The sequence below is a fragment of the Salmo salar genome, chromosome ssa12, assembly GCF_905237065.1.
Source record: "Salmo salar chromosome ssa12, Ssal_v3.1, whole genome shotgun sequence".
Taxonomy (NCBI): domain Eukaryota; kingdom Metazoa; phylum Chordata; class Actinopteri; order Salmoniformes; family Salmonidae; genus Salmo; species Salmo salar.
Window position 1 is genome coordinate 11,011,314 of NC_059453.1, and position 23,491 is coordinate 11,034,804.

The 23,491-nt window shown below is 37.9% G+C and overlaps 1 protein-coding gene across 2 annotated transcripts in view; it reads right to left on the minus strand.

Moving 5' to 3' along the window:
* LOC106595429 (cdc42-interacting protein 4 homolog) overlaps nt 1-16,882 on the minus strand; it is a 33,629-nt gene extending 16,747 nt beyond the window's left edge. Inside the window, exon 1 of one of the 2 annotated variants that reach the window (XM_045690675.1) lies at nt 16,593-16,882. In XM_045690675.1, the coding sequence (XP_045546631.1) occupies nt 16,593-16,616 (24 nt within the window). In that variant the 5' untranslated portion in view covers nt 16,617-16,882. The remainder of the gene's footprint in view (nt 1-16,592) is intronic. The other variant, XM_045690676.1, reaches the window with a different exon arrangement.
* Between the last annotated feature and the right edge of the window lie 6,609 nt (nt 16,883-23,491).

The following is a 23,491-nucleotide window of genomic DNA, read 5'->3' on the forward strand; positions in this document are numbered from 1 at the left end:
ACACTCCTCTATACAGTACAGCTGTAATATAACCACTATAACACACTCCTCTATACAGTACAGCTGTAATATAACCACTAGTATATAACACACTCCTCTATACAGTACAGCTGTATTATAACCACTAGTATATAACACACTCCTCTATACAGTACAGCTGTATTATAACCACTAGTATATAACACACTCCTCTATACAGTACAGCTGTAATATAACCACTAGTATAACACACTCCTCTATACAGTACAGCTGTAATATAACCACTAGTATATAACACTCCTCTATACAGTACAGCTGTAATATAACCACTAGTATATAACACACTCCTCTATACAGTACAGCTGTAATATAACCACTAGTATATAACACTCCTCTATACAGTACAGCTGTAATATAACCACTATAACACACTCCTCTATACAGTACAGCTGTAATATAACCACTATAACACACTCCTCTATACAGTACAGCTGTAATATAACCACTAGTATATAACACACTCCTCTATACAGTACAGCTGTATTATAACCACTAGTATATAACACACTCCTCTATACAGTACAGCTGTATTATAACCACTAGTATATAACACACTCCTCTATACAGTACAGCTGTAATATAACCACTAGTATATAACACACTCCTCTATACAGTACAGCTGTAATATAACCACTATAACACACTCCTCTATACAGTACAGCTGTAATATAACCACTAGTATATAACACACTCCTCTATACAGTACAGCTGTAATATAACCACTAGTATATAACACACTCCTCTATACAGTACAGCTGTAATATAACCACTAGTATATAACACACTCCTCTATACAGTACAGCTGTAATATAACCACTAGTATATAACACACTCCTCTATACAGTACAGCTGTAATATAACCACTAGTATATAACACACTCCTCTATACAGTACAGCTGTAATATAACCACTAGTATATAACACACTCCTCTATACAGTACAGCTGTAATATAACCACTAGTATATAACACACTCCTCTATACAGTACAGCTGTAATATAACCACTAGTATATAACACACTCCTCTATACAGTACAGCTGTAATATAACCACTAGTATAACACACTCCTCTATACAGTACAGCTGTAATGTAACCACTAGTATATAACACACTCCTCTATACAGTACAGCTGTAATGTAACCACTAGTATATAACACACTCCTCTATACAGTACAGCTGTAATATAACCACTAGTATATAACACACTCCTCTATACAGTAGAGCTGTAATATAACCACTAGTATATAACACACTCCTCTATACAGTAGAGCTGTAATATAACCACTAGTATATAACACACTCCTCTATACAGTACAGCTGTATTATAACCACTAGTATATAACACACTCCTCTATACAGTACAGCTGTAATATAACCACTAGTATATAACACACTCCTCTATACAGTACAGCTGTAATATAACCACTAGTATATAACACACTCCTCTATACAGTACAGCTGTATTATAACCACTAGTATATAACACACTCCTCTATACAGTACAGCTGTAATATAACCACTATAACACACTCCTCTATACAGTACAGCTGTAATATAACCACTAGTTACTGATATAACACACTCCTCTATACAGTACAGCTGTAATATAACCACTAGTATACAACACACTCCTCTATACAGTACAGCTGTATTATAACCACTAGTATATAACACACTCCTTTATACAGTACAGCTGTAATATAACCACTAGTATATAACACACTCCTCTATACAGTACAGCTGTAATATAACCACTAGTATATAACACACTCCTCTATACAGTACAGCTGTAATATAACCACTAGTATATAACACACTCCTCTATACAGTACAGCTGTAATATAACCACTAGTTATATATAACACACTCCTCTATACAGTACAGCTGTAATATAACCACTAGTATAAACACACTCCTCTATACAGTACAGCTGTAATATAACCACTAGTATACAACACACTCCTCTATACAGTACAGCTGTAATATAACCACTAGTATATAACACACTCCTCTATACAGTACAGCTGTAATATAACCACTATATATAACACACTCCTCTATACAGTACAGCTGTAACATAACCACTAGTATATAACACACTCCTCTATACAGTACAGCTGTAATATAACCACTAGTATATAACACACTCCTCTATACAGTACAGCTGTAATATAACCACTAGTATATAACACACTCCTCTATACAGTAGAGCTGTAATATAACCACTAGTATATAACACACTCCTCTATACAGTACAGCTGTAACATAACCACTAGTATATAACACACTCCTCTATACAGTACAGCTGTAATATAACCACTAGTATATAACACACTCCTCTATACAGTACAGCTGTAATATAACCACTAGTATATAACACACTCCTCTATACAGTACAGCTGTAATATAACCACTAGTATATAACACACTCCTCTATACAGTACAGCTGTAATATAACCACTAGTATATAACACACTCCTCTATACAGTACAGCTGTAATATAACCACTAGTATATAACACACTCCTCTATACAGTCCAGCTGTAATATAACCACTAGTATATAACACACTCCTCTATACAGTACAGCTGTAATATAACCACTAGTATATAACACACTCCTCTATACAGTACAGCTGTAATATAACCACTAGTATATAACACACTCCTCTATACAGTACAGCTGTAATATAACCACTAGTATATAACACACTCCTCTATACAGTACAGCTGTAATATAACCACTAGTATATAACACACTCCTCTATACAGTACAGCTGTAATATAACCACTAGTATATAACACACTCCTCTATACAGTACAGCTGTAATATAACCACTAGTATATAACACACTCCTCTATACAGTACAGCTGTAATATAACCACTAGTATATAACACACTCCTCTATACAGTACAGCTGTAATATAACCACTAGTATACAACACACTCCTCTATACAGTACAGCTGTAATATAACCACTAGTATATAACACACTCCTCTATACAGTACAGCTGTAATATAACCACTAGTATATAACACACTCCTCTATACAGTACAGCTGTAATATAACCACTAGTATATAACACACTCCTCTATACAGTACAGCTGTAATATAACCACTAGTATATAACACACTCCTCTATACAGTACAGCTGTAATATAACCACTAGTATATAACACACTCCTCTATACAGTACAGCTGTAATATAACCACTAGTATATAACACACTCCTCTATACAGTACAGCTGTAATATAACCACTAGTATATAACACACTCCTCTATACAGTACAGCTGTAATATAACCACTAGTATATAACACACTCCTCTATACAGTACAGCTGTAATATAACCACTAGTATATAACACACTCCTCTATACAGTACAGCTGTAATATAACCACTAGTATATAACACACTCCTCTATACAGTACAGCTGTAATATAACCACTAGTATATAACACACTCCTCTATACAGTACAGCTGTAATATAACCACTAGTATATAACACACTCCTCTATACAGTACAGCTGTAATATAACCACTAGTATATAACACACTCCTCTATACAGTACAGCTGTAATATAACCACTAGTATATAACACACTCCTCTATACAGTACAGCTGTAATATAACCACTAGTATATAACACACTCCTCTATACAGTCCAGCTGTAATATAACCACTAGTATATAACACACTCCTCTATACAGTACAGCTGTAATATAACCACTAGTATATAACACACTCCTCTATACAGTACAGCTGTAATATAACCACTAGTATATAACACACTCCTCTATACAGTACAGCTGTAATATAACCACTAGTATACAACACACTCCTCTATACAGTACAGCTGTAATATAACCACTAGTATATAACACACTCCTCTATACAGTACAGCTGTAATATAACCACTAGTATATAACACACTCCTCTATACAGTACAGCTGTAATATAACCACTAGTATATAACACACTCCTCTATACAGTACAGCTGTAATATAACCACTAGTATATAACACACTCCTCTATACAGTACAGCTGTAATATAACCACTAGTGATATAACACACTCCTCTATACAGTACAGCTGTAATATAACCACTAGTATATAACACACTCCTCTATACAGTACAGCTGTAATATAACCACTAGTATATAACACACTCCTCTATACAGTACAGCTGTAATATAACCACTAGTATATAACACACTCCTCTATACAGTACAGCTGTAATATAACCACTAGTATATAACACACTCCTCTATACAGTACAGCTGTAATATAACCACTAGTATATAACACACTCCTCTATACAGTACAGCTGTAACATAACCACTAGTATATAACACACTCCTCTATACAGTACAGCTGTAATATAACCACTAGTATATAACACACTCCTCTATACAGTACAGCTGTAATATAACCACTAGTATATAACACACTCCTCTATACAGTACAGCTGTAATATAACCACTAGTATATAACACACTCCTCTATACAGTACAGCTGTAATATAACCACTAGTATATAACACACTCCTCTATACAGTACAGCTGTAATATAACCACTATTATAACACACTCCTCTATACAGTACAGCTGTATTATAACCACTAGTATATAACACACTCCTCTATACAGTACAGCTGTAATATAACCACTAGTATATAACACACTCCTCTATACAGTACAGCTGTAATATAACCACTAGTATATAACACACTCCTCTATACAGTACAGCTGTAATATAACCACTAGTATATAACACACTCCTCTATACAGTACAGCTGTAATATAACCACTAGTATATAACACACTCCTCTATACAGTACAGCTGTAATATAACCACTAGTATATAACACACTCCTCTATACAGTACAGCTGTAATATAACCACTAGTATACAACACACTCCTCTATACAGTACAGCTGTAACATAACCACTAGTATATAACACACTCCTCTATACAGTACAGCTGTAATATAACCACTAGTATATAACACACTCCTCTATACAGTACAGCTGTAATATAACCACTAGTGATATAACACACTCCTCTATACAGTACAGCTGTAATATAACCACTAGTATAACACACTCCTCTATACAGTACAGCTGTAATATAACCACTAGTATATAACACACTCCTCTATACAGTACAGCTGTAATATAACCACTAGTATATAACACTCCTCTATACAGTACAGCTGTAATATAACCACTAGTATATAACACACTCCTCTACACAGTACAGCTGTAATATAACCACTAGTATATAACACACTCCTCTATACAGTACAGCTGTATTATAACCACTAGTATAACACACTCCTCTATACAGTACAGCTGTAACATAACCACTAGTATATAACACACTCCTCTATACAGTACAGCTGTAATATAACCACTAGTATATAACACTCTATACAGTACAGCTGTAATATAACCACTAGTATACAACACACTCCTCTATACAGTACAGCTGTATTATAACCACTAGTATATAACACACTCCTCTATACAGTACAGCTGTAATATAACCACTAGTATATAACACACTCCTCTATACAGTACAGCTGTAATATAACCACTAGTATATAACACACTCCTCTATACAGTACAGCTGTAATATAACCACTAGTATATAACACACTCCTCTATACAGTACAGCTGTAATATAACCACTAGTATATAACACACTCCTCTATACAGTACAGCTGTAATATAAACACTAGTATATAACACACTCCTCTATACAGTACAGCTGTAATATAACCACTAGTATATAACACACTCCTCTATACAGTACAGCTGTAATATAACCACTAGTATATAACACACTCCTCTATACAGTACAGCTGTATTATAACCACTAGTATATAACACACTCCTCTATACAGTACAGCTGTAATATAACCACTATAACACACTCCTCTATACAGTACAGCTGTAATATAACCACTAGTTACTGATATAACACACTCCTCTATACAGTACAGCTGTAATATAACCACTAGTATACAACACACTCCTCTATACAGTACAGCTGTATTATAACCACTAGTATATAACACACTCCTTTATACAGTACAGCTGTAATATAACCACTAGTATATAACACACTCCTCTATACAGTACAGCTGTAATATAACCACTAGTATATAACACACTCCTCTATACAGTACAGCTGTAATATAACCACTAGTATATAACACACTCCTCTATACAGTACAGCTGTAATATAACCACTAGTTACTGATATAACACACTCCTCTATACAGTACAGCTGTAATATAACCACTAGTATAACACACTCCTCTATACAGTACAGCTGTAATATAACCACTAGTATACAACACACTCCTCTATACAGTACAGCTGTAATATAACCACTAGTATATAACACACTCCTCTATACAGTACAGCTGTAATATAACCACTATAACACACTCCTCTATACAGTACAGCTGTAACATAACCACTAGTATATAACACACTCCTCTATACAGTACAGCTGTAATATAACCACTAGTATATAACACACTCCTCTATACAGTACAGCTGTAATATAACCACTAGTATATAACACACTCCTCTATACAGTACAGCTGTAATATAACCACTAGTATATAACACACTCCTCTATACAGTACAGCTGTAACATAACCACTAGTATATAACACACTCCTCTATACAGTACAGCTGTAATATAACCACTAGTATATAACACACTCCTCTATACAGTACAGCTGTAATATAACCACTAGTATAACACACTCCTCTATACAGTACAGCTGTAATATAACCACTAGTATATAACACACTCCTCTATACAGTACAGCTGTAATATAACCACTAGTATATAACACACTCCTCTATACAGTACAGCTGTAATATAACCACTAGTATATAACACACTCCTCTATACAGTCCAGCTGTAATATAACCACTAGTATATAACACACTCCTCTATACAGTACAGCTGTAATATAACCACTAGTATATAACACACTCCTCTATACAGTACAGCTGTAATATAACCACTAGTATATAACACACTCCTCTATACAGTACAGCTGTAATATAACCACTAGTATACAACACACTCCTCTATACAGTACAGCTGTAACATAACCACTAGTATATAACACACTCCTCTATACAGTACAGCTGTAATATAACCACTAGTATATAACACACTCCTCTATACAGTACAGCTGTAATATAACCACTAGTATATAACACACTCCTCTATACAGTACAGCTGTATTATAACCACTAGTATATAACACACTCCTCTATACAGTAGAGCTGTAATATAACCACTAGTATTAACACACTCCTCTATACAGTACAGCTGTAATATAACCACTAGTATAAACACACTCCTCTATACAGTACAGCTGTAATATAACCACTAGTATATAACACACTCCTCTATACAGTACAGCTGTAATATAACCACTAGTATATAACACACTCCTCTATACAGTACAGCTGTAATATAACCACTAGTATATAACACACTCCTCTATACAGTACAGCTGTAATATAACCACTAGTATATAACACACTCCTCTATACAGTACAGCTGTAACATAACCACTAGTATATAACACACTCCTCTACACAGTACAGCTGTAATATAACCACTAGTATATAACACACTCCTCTATACAGTACAGCTGTAATATAACCACTAGTATATAACACACTCCTCTATACAGTACAGCTGTATTATAACCACTAGTATATAACACACTCCTCTATACAGTACAGCTGTAATATAACCACTAGTATATAACACACTCCTCTATACAGTACAGCTGTAATATAACCACTAGTATACACCACTCCTCTATACAGTACAGCTGTATTATAACCACTAGTATATAACACACTCCTCTATACAGTACAGCTGTATTATAACCACTAGTATATACACACTCCTCTATACAGTACAGCTGTAATATAACCACTAGTACTATATAACACACTCCTCTATACAGTACAGCTGTAATATAACCACTAGTATAACACACTCCTCTATACAGTACAGCTGTAATATAACCACTAGTATATAACACACTCCTCTATACAGTACAGCTGTAATATAACCACTAGTATATATCACACTCCTCTATACAGTACAGCTGTAATATAACCACTAGTATATAACACACTCCTCTATACAGTCCAGCTGTAATATAACCACTAGTATATAACACACTCCTCTATACAGTACAGCTGTATTATAACCACTAGTATATAACACACTCCTCTATACAGTACAGCTGTAACATAACCACTAGTATATAACACACTCCTCTATACAGTACAGCTGTAATATAACCACTAGTATACAACACACTCCTCTATACAGTACAGCTGTAACATAACCACTAGTATACAACACACTCCTCTATACAGTACAGCTGTAATATAACCACTAGTATATAACACACTCCTCTATACAGTACAGCTGTAATATAACCACTAGTATATAACACACTCCTCTATACAGTACAGCTGTATTATAACCACTAGTATATAACACACTCCTCTATACAGTACAGCTGTAATATAACCACTAGTTACTGATATAACACACTCCTCTATACAGTACAGCTGTAATATAACCACTAGTATAACACACTCCTCTATACAGTACAGCTGTAATATAACCACTAGTATATAACACACTCCTCTATACAGTACAGCTGTAATATAACCACTAGTATATAACACACTCCTCTATACAGTACAGCTGTAATATAACCACTAGTATATAACACACTCCTCTATACAGTACAGCTGTAATATAACCACTAGTATACAACACACTCCTCTATACAGTACAGCTGTAACATAACCACTATTATATAACACACTCCTCTATACAGTACAGCTGTAATATAATCACTAGTATATAACACACTCCTCTATACAGTACAGCTGTAATATAATCACTAGTATATAACACACTCCTCTATACAGTACAGCTGTATTATAACCACTAGTATATAACACACTCCACTATACAGTACAGCTGTAATATAACCACTAGTATATAACACACTCCTCTATACAGTACAGCTGTAATATAACCACTATAACACACTCCTCTATACAGTACAGCTGTATTATAACCACTAGTATATAACACACTCCTCTATACAGTACAGCTGTAATATAACCACTAGTATAACACACTCCTCTATACAGTACAGCTGTAATATAACCACTAGTATATAACACACTCCTCTATACAGTACAGCTGTAATATAACCACTAGTATATAACACACTCCTCTATACAGTACAGCTGTAATATAACCACTAGTATATAACACACTCCTCTATACAGTACAGCTGTAATATAACCACTAGTATATAACACACTCCTCTATACAGTACAGCTGTAATATAACCACTAGTATACAACACACTCCTCTATACAGTACAGCTGTAACATAACCACTAGTATATAACACACTCCTCTATACAGTACAGCTGTAATATAACCACTAGTATATAACACACTCCTCTATACAGTACAGCTGTAATATAACCACTAGTTACTGATATAACACACTCCTCTATACAGTACAGCTGTAATATAACCACTAGTATAACACACTCCTCTATACAGTACAGCTGTAATATAACCACTAGTATACAACACACTCCTCTATACAGTACAGCTGTAATATAACCACTAGTATATAACACACTCCACTATACAGTACAGCTGTAATATAACCACTAGTATATAACACACTCCTCTACACAGTACAGCTGTAATATAACCACTAGTATATAACACACTCCTCTATACAGTACAGCTGTATTATAACCACTAGTATAACACACTCCTCTATACAGTACAGCTGTAACATAACCACTAGTATATAACACACTCCTCTATACAGTACAGCTGTAATATAACCACTAGTATATAACACTCTATACAGTACAGCTGTAATATAACCACTAGTATATAACACACTCCTCTATACAGTACAGCTGTAATATAACCACTAGTATATAACACACTCCTCTATACAGTACAGCTGTAATATAACCACTATAACACACTCCTCTATACAGTACAGCTGTAACATAACCACTAGTATATAACACACTCCACTATACAGTACAGCTGTATTATAACCACTAGTATATAACACACTCCACTATACAGTACAGCTGTATTATAACCACTAGTATATAACACACTCCTCTATACAGTACAGCTGTAATATAACCACTAGTTACTATATAACACACTCCACTATACAGTACAGCTGTAATATAACCACTAGTATATAACACACTCCTCTATACAGTACAGCTGTAACATAACCACTAGTATATAACACACTCCTCTATACAGTACAGCTGTAATATAACCACTAGTATATAACACACTCCTCTATACAGTACAGCTGTAATATAACCACTAGTATACAACACACTCCTCTATACAGTACAGCTGTAATATAACCACTAGTATATAACACACTCCACTATACAGTACAGCTGTATTATAACCACTAGTATATAACACACTCCTCTATACAGTACAGCTGTAATATAACCACTAGTTACTGATATAACACACTCCTCTATACAGTACAGCTGTAATATAACCACTAGTATAACACACTCCTCTATACAGTACAGCTGTATTATAACCACTAGTATATAACACACTCCACTATACAGTACAGCTGTATTATAACCACTAGTATATAACACACTCCTCTATACAGTACAGCTGTAATATAACCACTAGTATGATATAACACACTCCTCTATACAGTACAGCTGTAATATAACCACTAGTATAACACACTACTCTATACAGTACAGCTGTATTATAACCACTAGTATATAACACACTCCTCTATACAGTACAGCTGTAATATAACCACTAGTATATAACACACTCCTCTATACAGTACAGCTGTAATATAACCACTAGTATATAACACACTCCTCTATACAGTACAGCTGTATTATAACCACTAGTATATAACACACTCCTCTATACAGTACAGCTGTAATATAACCACTATAACACACTCCTCTATACAGTACAGCTGTATTATAACCACTAGTATATAACACACTCCTCTATACAGTACAGCTGTAATATAACCACTAGTATATAACACACTCCTCTATACAGTACAGCTGTAATATAACCACTAGTATATAACACACTCCTCTATACAGTACAGCTGTAATATAACCACTAGTATATAACACACTCCTCTATACAGTACAGCTGTAATATAACCACTAGTATATAACACACTCCTCTATACAGTACAGCTGTAATATAACCACTAGTATATAACACACTCCTCTATACAGTACAGCTGTAATATAACCACTAGTATATAACACACTCCTCTATACAGTACAGCTGTATTATAACCACTAGTATATAATACACTCCTCTATACAGTACAGCTGTAATATAACACACTCCTCTATACCCACTAGGGTTCTGGTCTAAAGTAGTGCCCTACTACTAACCAGGGTCACTAGGGTTCCGGTCTAAAGTAGTGCACTATGTAGGGAATATGGTGCCATTTGGGATGTGGCCATGTACTAAACAGAGCTAATGAACTGAATAGAAGTGATTATACAGAACACATTTACTACAGTCATGTCCTCAATACTAAATCTGAACCAGGAGAGAGAGAGAGAGAGAGAGAGAGAGAGAGAGAGAGAGAGAGAGAGAGAGAGAGAGAGAGAGAGAGAGAGAGAGAGAGAGAGAGAGAGAGAGAGAGAGAAAGCAAGAGACAGGGGGGCGAGACAGCGGGAGGGGGCGAGCGAGAGAGAGAAAGAGAAAGGAGAGAGTAACATTTCAGAGCCATTCTCAATGAAATGGAAGGTCATTCAAAGCACTGCTGATATACAGCTAGTGTAACATCTGTATGTAGACTACTGCTGATATACACCTAGTGTAACATCTGTATGTAGACTACTGCTGATATACACCTAGTGTAACCTCTGCATGTAGACTACTGCTGATATACAGCTAGTGTAACATCTGTATGTAGACTACTGCTGATATACAGCTAGTGTAACATCTGTATGTAGACTACTGCTTATATACAGCTAGTGTAACCTCTGTATGTAGACTACTGCTTATATACAGCTAGTGTAACCTCTGTATGTAGACTACTGCTTATATACAGCTAGTGTAACATCTGTATGTAGACTACTGCTTATATACAGCTAGTGTAACCTCTGTATGTAGACTACTGCTGATATACACCTAGTGTAACCTCTGCATGTAGACTACTGCTGATATACACCTAGTGTAACCTCTGTATGTAGACTACTGCTTATATACAGCTAGTGTAACCTCTGTATGTAGACTACTGCTTATATACAGCTAGTGTAACCTCTGTATGTAGACTACTGCTGATATACACCTACTGTAACCTCTGTATGTAGACTACTGCTGATATACACCTAGTGTAACCTCTGTATGTAGACTACTGCTGATATACAGCTAGTGTAACCTCTGTATGTAGACTACTGCTGATATACAGCTAGTGTAACCTCTGTATGTAGACTACTGCTGATATACAGCTAGTGTAACCTCTGTATGTAGACTACTGCTTATATACAGCTAGTGTAACCTCCGTATGTAGACTACTGCTGATATACAGCTAGTGTAACCTCCGTATGTAGACTACTGCTGATATACAGCTAGTGTAACCTCTGTATGTAGACTACTGCTGATATACAGCTAGTGTAACCTCCGTATGTAGACTACTGCTGATATACAGCTAGTGTAACCTCTGTATGTAGACTACTGCTGATATACAGCTAGTGTAACCTCTGTATGTAGACTACTGCTGCCTCCGCTCTGATAAGAGGTCCAGACCTTAGTGGCACCCGTCTTTCTCTACACTGGCCCTTGTAACATTAAGGTCCCTGGTTCAACCCCCAGTCTGACTGCTTGTCCCCAATAAGACGCTACCGCAGGATAATCCCCCTGGTCATTGAGGCATGTGTTGAAACTTGGAACCCTGCCCCTGTTCTGTTGTGTTCCGTTCTAGCTAAGGTTTGAGTTACGTCCTAAATCGCACCCTTTTCCCTACACAGTGCACTACCTTGGCTCTGGTCAAAAGTAGCGCACTAGCATATAGGGAATATAGTGCCACATTTGGAACGCACCCCTGGTCAGGTTCCAGCGGCAGGGGATTCAGAACAACGGCCCAGCCCGTTGGAGTGATTTTAAACATGCGACCTTCTTTCCTTTCCTCTCTCCTTCTCTCTAATCAGTGATCTAACACAACTAGACAGGGTTAGATTCCATAGATTCCACCCACCGGAGCCATGATGTAAACTGAGGGAGGACATTATACAGAACACATTTACTACAGTCATGTCCTCAATACTGCATCTGAACCAGGACAGAGAGAGAGGTAGGGAGAGGAGAGAGAGAGAGAGAGAGAGAGAGAGAGAAAGCAAGAGACAGGGGGGCGAGACAGCGGGAGGGGGCGGAGAGGAGCAGAGAGCGGAGAGGAAAGAGGTGGGGGAGAGAGATGGGGGGAGGAGAGAGAGATGGGGAAGAGGAGAGAGAGATGGGGGAGAGGAGAGAGAATATGATGACATCATCATACCACTGAGTCTACCTTTAAAATCAGCCAGGAGAGTACCTGTCCATTTAAAGGGTTAAAGGGGTACTTCGGGATTTTGGCAATGAGGCCCTTTCTCTACCTCCCCAGAGTCAGATATCCTCATGGATATCATGTTTGTGTCACCGCATGCAGTTTGAAGGAAGTAATGCAATTACTAACTAGGATTAGAGCAATGACTGGAAGACTATGGGCGTTAGCACTGGCTCGATAAACTACCTCCAACTTCCCTCACACCTGACACATAACAATGGTATCCATGAGTTCATCTGACTCTGGGGAGGTAGAGAAAGGGCCTCATTGCCAAAATCCTGAAGTACCCCCTTTAAGAGAGAATAACAACTAGGGCTGATGGGAGAATTTATGTCCAGAGTCCCAAATGGCCTCCTATTCCTGACATACTAGACCAGAGCCCAAATGGCCTCCTATTCCCTACATACCAGAGGCCAAATGGCCTCGTATTCCCTACATGCTAGATCAAAGCCCCATGGGCCCAAATGGCCTCCTATTCCCCATGGGCCCAAATGGCCTCGTATTCCCTACATACTAGACCTGAGCCCAAATGGCCTCCTATTCCCCATGGGCCCAAATGGCCTTGTATTCCCTACATACTAGACCAGAGCCCATGGGCCCACATGGCCTCCTATTCCCTACATACTAGACCAGAGCCCCATGGGCCCAAATGGCCTCCTATTCCCCATGGGCCCAAATGGCCTCCTATTCCCTACATAATAGACCAGGCCCCAGATGGCCTTCTATTCCCTACATATCAGAACCCAAATGGCCTCCTATTCCCTACATACTAGATGAGGGCCCAAATGGCCTCCTATTCCCTACATGCTAGATCAGGGCCCAAATGGCCTCCTATTCCCTACATGCTAGACCTGAGCCCAAATGGCCTCCTATTCCCCATGGGCCCAAATGGCCTTGTATTCCCTACATACTAGACCAGAGCCCATGGGCCCACATGGCCTCCTATTCCCTACATACTAGACCAGAGCCCCATGGGCCCAAATGGCCTCCTATTCCCCATGGGCCCAAATGGCCTCGTATTCCCTACATACTAGACCAGGGCCCAAATGGCCTCCTATTCCCTACATACTAGACCAGAGCCCCATGGGCCCAAATGGCCTCCTATTCCCTACATAATAGACCAGGCCCCAGATGGCCTTCTATTCCCTACATACTAGATCAGGGCCCAAATGGCCTCCTATTCCCTACATGCTAGATCAGGGCCCAAATGGCCTCCTATTCCCTACATACTAGATGAGGGCCCAAATGGCCTCCTATTCCCTACATGCTAGATCAGGGCCCAAATGGCCTCCTATTCCCTACATACTAGATGAGGGCCCAAATGGCCTCCTATTCCCTACATACTAGATGAGGGCCCAAATGGCCTCCTATTCCCTACATACTAGATGAGGGCCCAAATGGCCTCCTATTCCCTACATACTAGATGAGGGCCCACATGGCCTCCTATTCCCTACATGCTAGATCAGGGCCCAAATGGCCTCCTATTCCCCACATACTAGACCTGGGCCCAAATGGCCTCCTATTCCCTACATACTAGACCTGGGCCCAAATGGCCTATTCCCTACATACTAGACCAGAGCACCATGGGCCCAAATGGCCTCCTATTCCCTACATACTAGACCTGGGCCCACATGGCCTCCTATTCCCTACATACTAGACCAGAGCCCATGGGCCCAAATTGCCTCCTATTCCCTACATACTAGACCCGAGCACCATGGGCCCACATGGCCTCCTATTCCCTACATACTAGACCAGGGCCCACATGGCCTCCTATTCCCTACATACTAGACCAGAGCACCATGGGCCCAAATGGCCTCCTATTCCCTACGTACTAAACCAGGGCCCAAATGGCCTCCTATTCCCTCCATACTACCAGGGCCCAAATGGCCTCCTATTCCCTACGTACTAAACCAGGGCCCACATGGCCTCCTATTCCCTACATACTAGACCAGGGCCCCATGGACCCTGGGCACATATTCACAAAGCATCTCAGAGTAGCACTGCTGATCAGTAACCAGGATCCACCTCTTATTATTCAGGGTCTAAATAAAAAGGCCAAACTGATCCTAGATCAGCACTCCTACTCTGAGACGCTTCTTGAACATGGGTCCTGGTAAAAAGTAGTGCACTATATAGGGAATGGGGTGCCACGTAGGACATAGACTGTCTGCATAGAGTGCATGACCTGACTGAAACCCTACTACAAGCCTGACTGGCCTGTGGCTATGAACTGTAGAAGTCCTTTTGATTCAGATCTAGGATCAGCTTACACTACCATCACTACACTAGTTGTATCATCTCAAAACTGACCTTAGACCAGTGTCTAAGTCCATTCTAGTACTCCCCTGGTGAGATCAGACTGCCCATAACCCCTGACAATATGGTTCACCTGAGTTGGTTCAATAACAGTTGACACCTCGTCACCGCACGCACAAAACACGAGTAATTCAATAGTATCTCTACAAACCAACTCAATATTATGATAACATCAATGACTTGCTTATGCGTTGAACATGATCATATGGGTTGTAACTAGTTTATATGCGGATGCTGGACAAAAAAAATCGATCCTTTACAGAAGCCTAGCTAGCTAAGTCACCTTTATGATGTCAAGGTACGCAACATTGCGAAATAACAGCCGCCCTCAAACTACAAGCTACTTTAGTCTACTTGCCTTGAGTTGTCATCAACTTTGTTAGAGTTAACATTTGAAAACAATGTCAAAGGCATGTATTATTTTGAGACAGCAAAAAACAATCACCTTCTCCAGGGAATTTGCTGTTATTGTGTAGTTAAGGATACTGTAGCTAGCTAGCTACTGTAACCAGTGCATATGTCCTTACCCAAAGATCCGTCCCCCAATCCATGTTTTCAAAGTTCCCACCGACAGACAAATGAGGCTTTCTATCAATCTGGATTTCCAAAACTCCTGGAGGATCCACAGACTTTAGTCTGGAGAGGGGAGACGTCGGAGGAAATGTCGGGAAGTTGACGCCTCAATCATCCGTTCCTTCAAGGGAAAGAAAATGTTTTCGCCCGGTCGTCTTGAAACTAGTTTTGGTCGCAAGACAAGAGAGGGAGGAGGGTTGGTCACCAGTCTTTCCACATTTCATGTCGCGAATGTTTGGTCTTAAAGGAGCCGAGGTTCATTCCTTCAACTGTCAAGGTTTATACCGAAATGGGAAACACATTCATACCTTTTAATGTTACATCTTAAATGTTGCTTATTTACCTTTGTGTAACGCACTTTTTGTACGTTTAACGTTTGCCCGCCTAACCAATGAGTAGTAGGCTGTAAAATTTATTATTTCATGTTTCCTACATACATTAATTCATTGCTACAACCATTACAATAATAAGCAACTAATCTACCATTACTGTTAGAATATATACCACGACGACGAGCCTATGATTATGATAAAAACGATAACCATTGTTGTTATGAGAATATCAAGAGGACTAAACCATGTGTGCGTTGGCCACACTTTCAGAAAGCCCAGAGAACTTGGTCGTTACTAGCTACCAGTCATAAATTCTACAATTCCTCTTCCTTAAATGTGATTTTAAAACTAACCTTAACCACACTACTGACCTTATACAAATAGTTGTTTTCATGATTTTTTTAATGATGTAGCCAATTTTGACTTTGTGGCTGTGTTAAATAGAGGAAACCGAGGCGGTCATTAGTAGGTATGCTGCGGCCCCGCCTCTCTCCCGTGTTACCTGTTTTCCAGACAGGTTCTAAAGCACACCGGTTTACGGCTAAGTCTGACAGGAAGTGGTTGTTTCTGGTATTACATGCCCCAGTTTATCACTGCAACTACTTCATAACAATTATCTTTATTTTATTCTTAAACTTTTATTACAGTATTTTTTTCCCCCTACATAGAAAACTACATTTTTTACATTTTAGTCATTTAGCAGACGCTCTTATCCAGAGCGACTTACAGTAGTGAATGCATACATTTTCATACATTTTTTCTCTGTACTAATGTGCACATTTTATTTACAATCTAATATAACATTTCATATTACAGTTTTATGGAAAGCCTCTCTCTTTTTTATCATTCTTAATGAAATGTACATAAAGAAATGGATAAATCCTATCTGAGTCAGAGAAAGATATTCATATGATAGTTAAGATATAGAAAACCTTGCCGAGAGCCTACCCAACTGACAATCTCTGAGAAAACAATATAAACTATTGGAACCAAGACTTAAAAATAACTAACGAAATTACGGATAACGAAAATGTACGCTTAATCCAGTATGAACTAGTGTACACTCTAAAAAAGTAGGGGTTCAACAAGGGTTCTTCTAAGATCCTTAGAAGTTCTTTGAAGAACCTTAGGGTTCTTGACACTGAAAATGCCCCCCAAAAGGTTCTTCCAAGAACCCCACAGGAGATGGGGTTCATCGAGGAACCTCATTAGTTGGTGGGGGTTCTTGCAGGAACCTAACTGCCCAACTGAAACATTTGGATTTGAATTTCAAAGGACAGATCTCCTCAATTTAAGGTAAGGTTTGTCCCTTGTATGATCTACATTGATATTGTTTAATGATGATACCATCTATCTTTTCATATTTGTGCAAATCTTTCTAAAAAGGAAATAGACACAATTCAATGGATATCAATCAACAAAGGGGTAAGACTATGTAGGCTATAAGAATATGTACTGTAGGCTATAAGAATATGTACTGTAGGCTATAAGAATATGTTGAAGGCTATAAGAATATGTTGAAGGCTATAAGAATATGTTGAAGGCTATACGAATATGTTGAAGGCTATAAGACAATATGTTGAAGGCTATACGAATATGTTGAAGGCTATAAGAATATGTTGAAGGCTATAAGAATATGTTGAAGGCTATACGAATATGTTGAAGGCTATAAGACTATGTTGAAGGCTATAAGAATATGTTGAAGGCTATACGAATATGTACTGTAGGCTATAAGAATATGTACTGTAGGCTATAAGAATATGTTCTACAATGAGTGATACAATCTGAGTATTAACCATTACAGTAGCAATGAGACCCTTTTTTCAAAATAAATCAACAGGGACATTTTCCTAGATGTAGATCAGACAAATGTTATTTGTTAACAACTGTTGTTAATAACATTTGTCTGATCTACATCTAGGAAAATGTCCCTCTTGATTTATTTAGAAAAAAGGGTCTCATTGCTACTGTAATGGTTAATACTCAGATTGTATCACTCATTGTAGAACATTTTTGTTTACACCGACAGTAAACTTCACATTCTCAGACACTTTGCCTGTGTCCAAATAATCAGCACCATTTTTTTTTCTCACAGATTTGCTGAGGGAGATGAGGGTGGCTATGATCCTGTGCTTTAGCTATAAGAATAGGCTATAAGAATATGTTGAAGGCTATAAGAATATGTACTGTAGGCTATAAGAATATGTTGAAGGCTATAAGAATATGTACTGTAGGCTATAAGAATATGTACTGTAGGCTATAAGAATATGTACTGTAGGCTATAAGAATATGTACTGTAGGCTATATGAATATGTACTGTAGGCTATAAGAATATGTTGAAGGCTATAAGAATATCTACTGTAGGCTATAAGAACATGTACTGTAGGCTATAAGAATATGTACTGTAGGCTATAAGAATATGTACTGTAGGCTATAAGAATATGTACTGTAGGCTATAAGAATATGTACTGTAGGCTATAAGAATATGTTGAAGGCTATAAGAATATGTACTGTAGGCTATAAGAATATGTACTGTAGGCTATAAGAATATGTACTGTAGGCTATAAGAATATGTACTGTAGGCTATAAGAATATGTTGAAGGCTATAAGAATATGTACTGTAGGCTATAAGAATATGTACTGTAGGCTATAAGAATATGTACTGTAGGCTATAAGACTATGTACTGTAGGCTATAAGAATATGTACTGTAGGCTATAAGAATATGTACTGAAGGCTATAAGAATATGTACTGTAGGCTATAAGAATATGTACTGTAGGCTATAAGAATATGTACTGTAGGCTATAAGACTATGTTGAAAGCTATAAGAATATGTACTGTAGGCTATAAGAATATGTACTGTAGGCTATAAGAATATGTTGAAAGCTATAAGAATATGTACTGTAGGCTATAAGAATGTGTACTGTAGGCTATAAGAATATGTACTGTAGGCTATAAGACTATGTTGAAAGCTATAAGAATATGTACTGTAGGCTATAAGAATATGTTGAAGGCTATACGAATATGTTGAAGGCTATAAGAATATGTACTGTAGGCTATAAGAATATGTACTGTAGGCTATAAGAATATGTACTGTGGGCTATAACAATATGTTGAAGGCTATAAGAATATGTTGAAGGCTATAAGAATATGTTGAAGGCTATAAGAATATGTTGAAGGCTATAAGAATATGTTGAAGACTATAAGAATATGTACTGTAGGCTATAAGAATATGTACTGTAGGCTATAAGAATATGTACTGTAGGCTATAAGAATATGTTGAAGGCTATAAGAATATGTTGAAGGCTTTAAGAATATGTTGAAGGCTATAAGAATATGTACTGTAGGCTATAAGAATATGTACTGTAGGCTATAAGAATATGTTGAAGGCTATAAGAATATGTACTGTAGGCTATAAGAATATGTTGAAGGCTAGCTGTATTGGGTGCAGATGACTGAACTGATCACTTGTGTGTCTGTGTCTGCAGGTAAACAGACAAGGAGGCATATAAAGGTATATCAGTTGCTGTGGTGACCCGTCATGTTTTGAGCCCCATATTTTTAGGAAAACAAAATAAACTATCTTTCCTGTTTTGCATGTTATTTTGGCATTAGTACATGTCACATATCAGTTTGCAAACAATGGAAACCAAAAAATATCATCAAGTTAATAAAACCTCATACAAACATGGTCTCTTTTTTGTTTTCTTGAGTAAAGCAGCTCCAAAATGCAGGTGTTTCAGCCTAGCTCAGTGCTTTCTGTGGTGGTGGGGCAAGCCAGCAGAAAATACGGAGCGTTGCGCCATGATTGGCTCAGTGTTCTGTCACTCATGGGAACACTACATCCCCGGCAAGTCATAAGGGTAGAGCACGAAAATTCAAGCCCCTTGGGTGCTGCCATAGTTACATTAGAAGTGGACATCCAAGAAGGCTCAAGGTCATTTGCCACAGATAAAACGACGTTAAATCACATTATATCTACCGTAGCTTTGATTGGACTGATCATGTCAACATCATACTTTCAAATCTTAGCTAGCAGTCATCATGTATCAAGTCAACAATCTACTGGCAAATCCTTTTTAATCCTTGTCATATGAAGATAAATAATGAAGAGAAATTATAGATAAAACGTATTGGTTCTCATCGGCTATTGGACATAAACATTACACAACAAGTTGGAAATCGCAAATTCAACAATGAGTGCTTTGGAAGGAATAAGTGGCTAACTGCAAGCATTACAAAGCCATTAGCCTGCTATTCAGTGGAGTGGCTGTGTGGTCCCAAGTCTAAGATTAATGGGCTCTTTTCTAGTTTAAAATGATAAACATGCAACATTGGCCATGCTGTCAATGAAGCATGATTTGTGCCCTGCTCAAAACAACTGTTAACTAAAAACGACAAAATCTGACTTTAGTGAGTTCAAGACAACTGGGATCTTGGGGAAAAACGAGCTACGGACTGGGAAAACTTTCATCACCTCGGTATTGTAAATTCGGAACTCGGGCCTCTTTCTAGAACTATGACCTGAAGATCACTGACGTCATGATTCAATCCTGTTTTTTTTCTTCAGAGTTCCCAGTTGTCTTGAAAGCACCCTAAATCCAGAGAATGCCAGACTTGATGACAAAGTTTGCCATTAAAATAATAATAATAGGGGAGGGGAGGTTGTTAAAAAATTAAACCCAAAAGATTCTTCAAAAGGTTATTTGAGGATCCATTAAAAGGGGTTATTTGTAAAACCCCTTTAAAGGGTTCTTCAAATAACTTATAGGGGTTCCCCCACAGTTTACGTTTGAAGAACCCCTAAAGGATACTCCAGGTACCTCGAAAAACCTTTTGAAGAACCTTTTTTAAATGTATTTATATATTTTTTAACTACCCCCCCCCCCCCATTATTATTAATAATAACACGCATAACAATAATAACAATAACATCAATAACAACAATAACAACAATAACATTCTTTTTTTTAATTGTCAGTGTTTATTATGATTTAAGTGGCAAAGCAAAAATCCAAATATGAGGTAAACTCCCAGCAGAGCCCCAAGTCCAATGGATATATATCCTGAGTGGCGCAGCGGTCTAAGGCAATGCATCTCAGTGCTAGAGGCATCACTATAGACCCTGGCTGTGTCACAGCGGTCTAAGGCAATGCATCTCAGTGCTAGAGGCATCACTATAGACCCTGGCTGTGTCACAGCTGGCCATGATTGAGAGTCCCATAGGGCGGCGAACAATTGGACCCGCGTCGTTAGGGTTTGGCTGGTGTAGGCTGTCGTTGTAAATAAGAAATAAGAATTTGTTCTTAACTGACTTGCCTAATTAAATAAAGGGAAAAAATTCAAATCAGCCTCCGATTCAGTTGTTTAGATCTCTGAGTTAACACGTGTTCTGGATCTGTGTCCCAGTCCAAATGGAACCCTATTCTCTCTATAGTGCACTACCTTTGACCAGAGCCCAGGGGACTACACCGGGAATAGGCTATTCTCTCTATAGTGTACTACCTTTGAAGTCAAGTGATTTGTTTGTGAGTGATTGTTTGTATGTAATACGGTCTGTTATTGTGGGCTAGATTATTGCGTTGTATTATTGATTCTTTGAGTAAATTACATTTATTACTCATATCTGCTGTACTGCGCCTGACTCCTCTACACCAGCTACACACAGGCTTATTACACATATATGAAACACAATACTTACAATATTACTAACGTGACTGTTTTGGAACATGTTATAGGTCATTCTTATCCACAAGTGTCATATTTTGTGATCACTATGGGGTTGAAATGCAATGTGTTAAAGGAGGAATCTGTGATATTTTTATTTTTTTTTACTTTTAAATTAAAGTGGAACTGACAGCGTTTTAGCAACTTTAAATCTTATTAAAATCTGTTCATATACACCCCCAGGAAGAATGTGATGCCTTTAAAAAAAAAATTGGGTGGGGGGGACAAGCAACCACTTAGATATTGTCATGGATCCTCTCGGTACTGCTGCTCATTCCGTGCACCAGTTCCGGAGGATTACGTCACCGGCCTCTAGGCGTCACTAAACTTTCTCATTATGCAAGCCTGGTTCCCTTTCCCCCTGATTAGTAATTGTAATATTGTGCCCTTTGTTCACCATTGTCTTGTGGGTTATTGTTCCCATGTCCGTTGGTCTTGTGAGTGCCTGTGCGTTGTTGTTTCGTCTTTTCGTGCTGCGTGTATTGCGCAAGTGTTATTACGGGTCTCGTCCCGTGTATTGTATTACAGGGTCTCGTCCAGTGTATTGTATTACGGGTCTCGTCCTGTGTATTTACTATAGGTTTACCCTCGTTCTTTTGTTTGGGTTACATCCCTGTATTTTTCTATACGTGTTTGTTTTGGGCTTCGTCCCCGTGCCTTTTCATGGCATGTTGTATATTTTGGGTGGTTTATTATAACCCACTATTACGTATTGCTGCGCCTGTCTCCAATCATTTATACAACGTGACAGATTTGGTAATTTTCACGTTTTCATACTTTCATAGTTTGGGAATT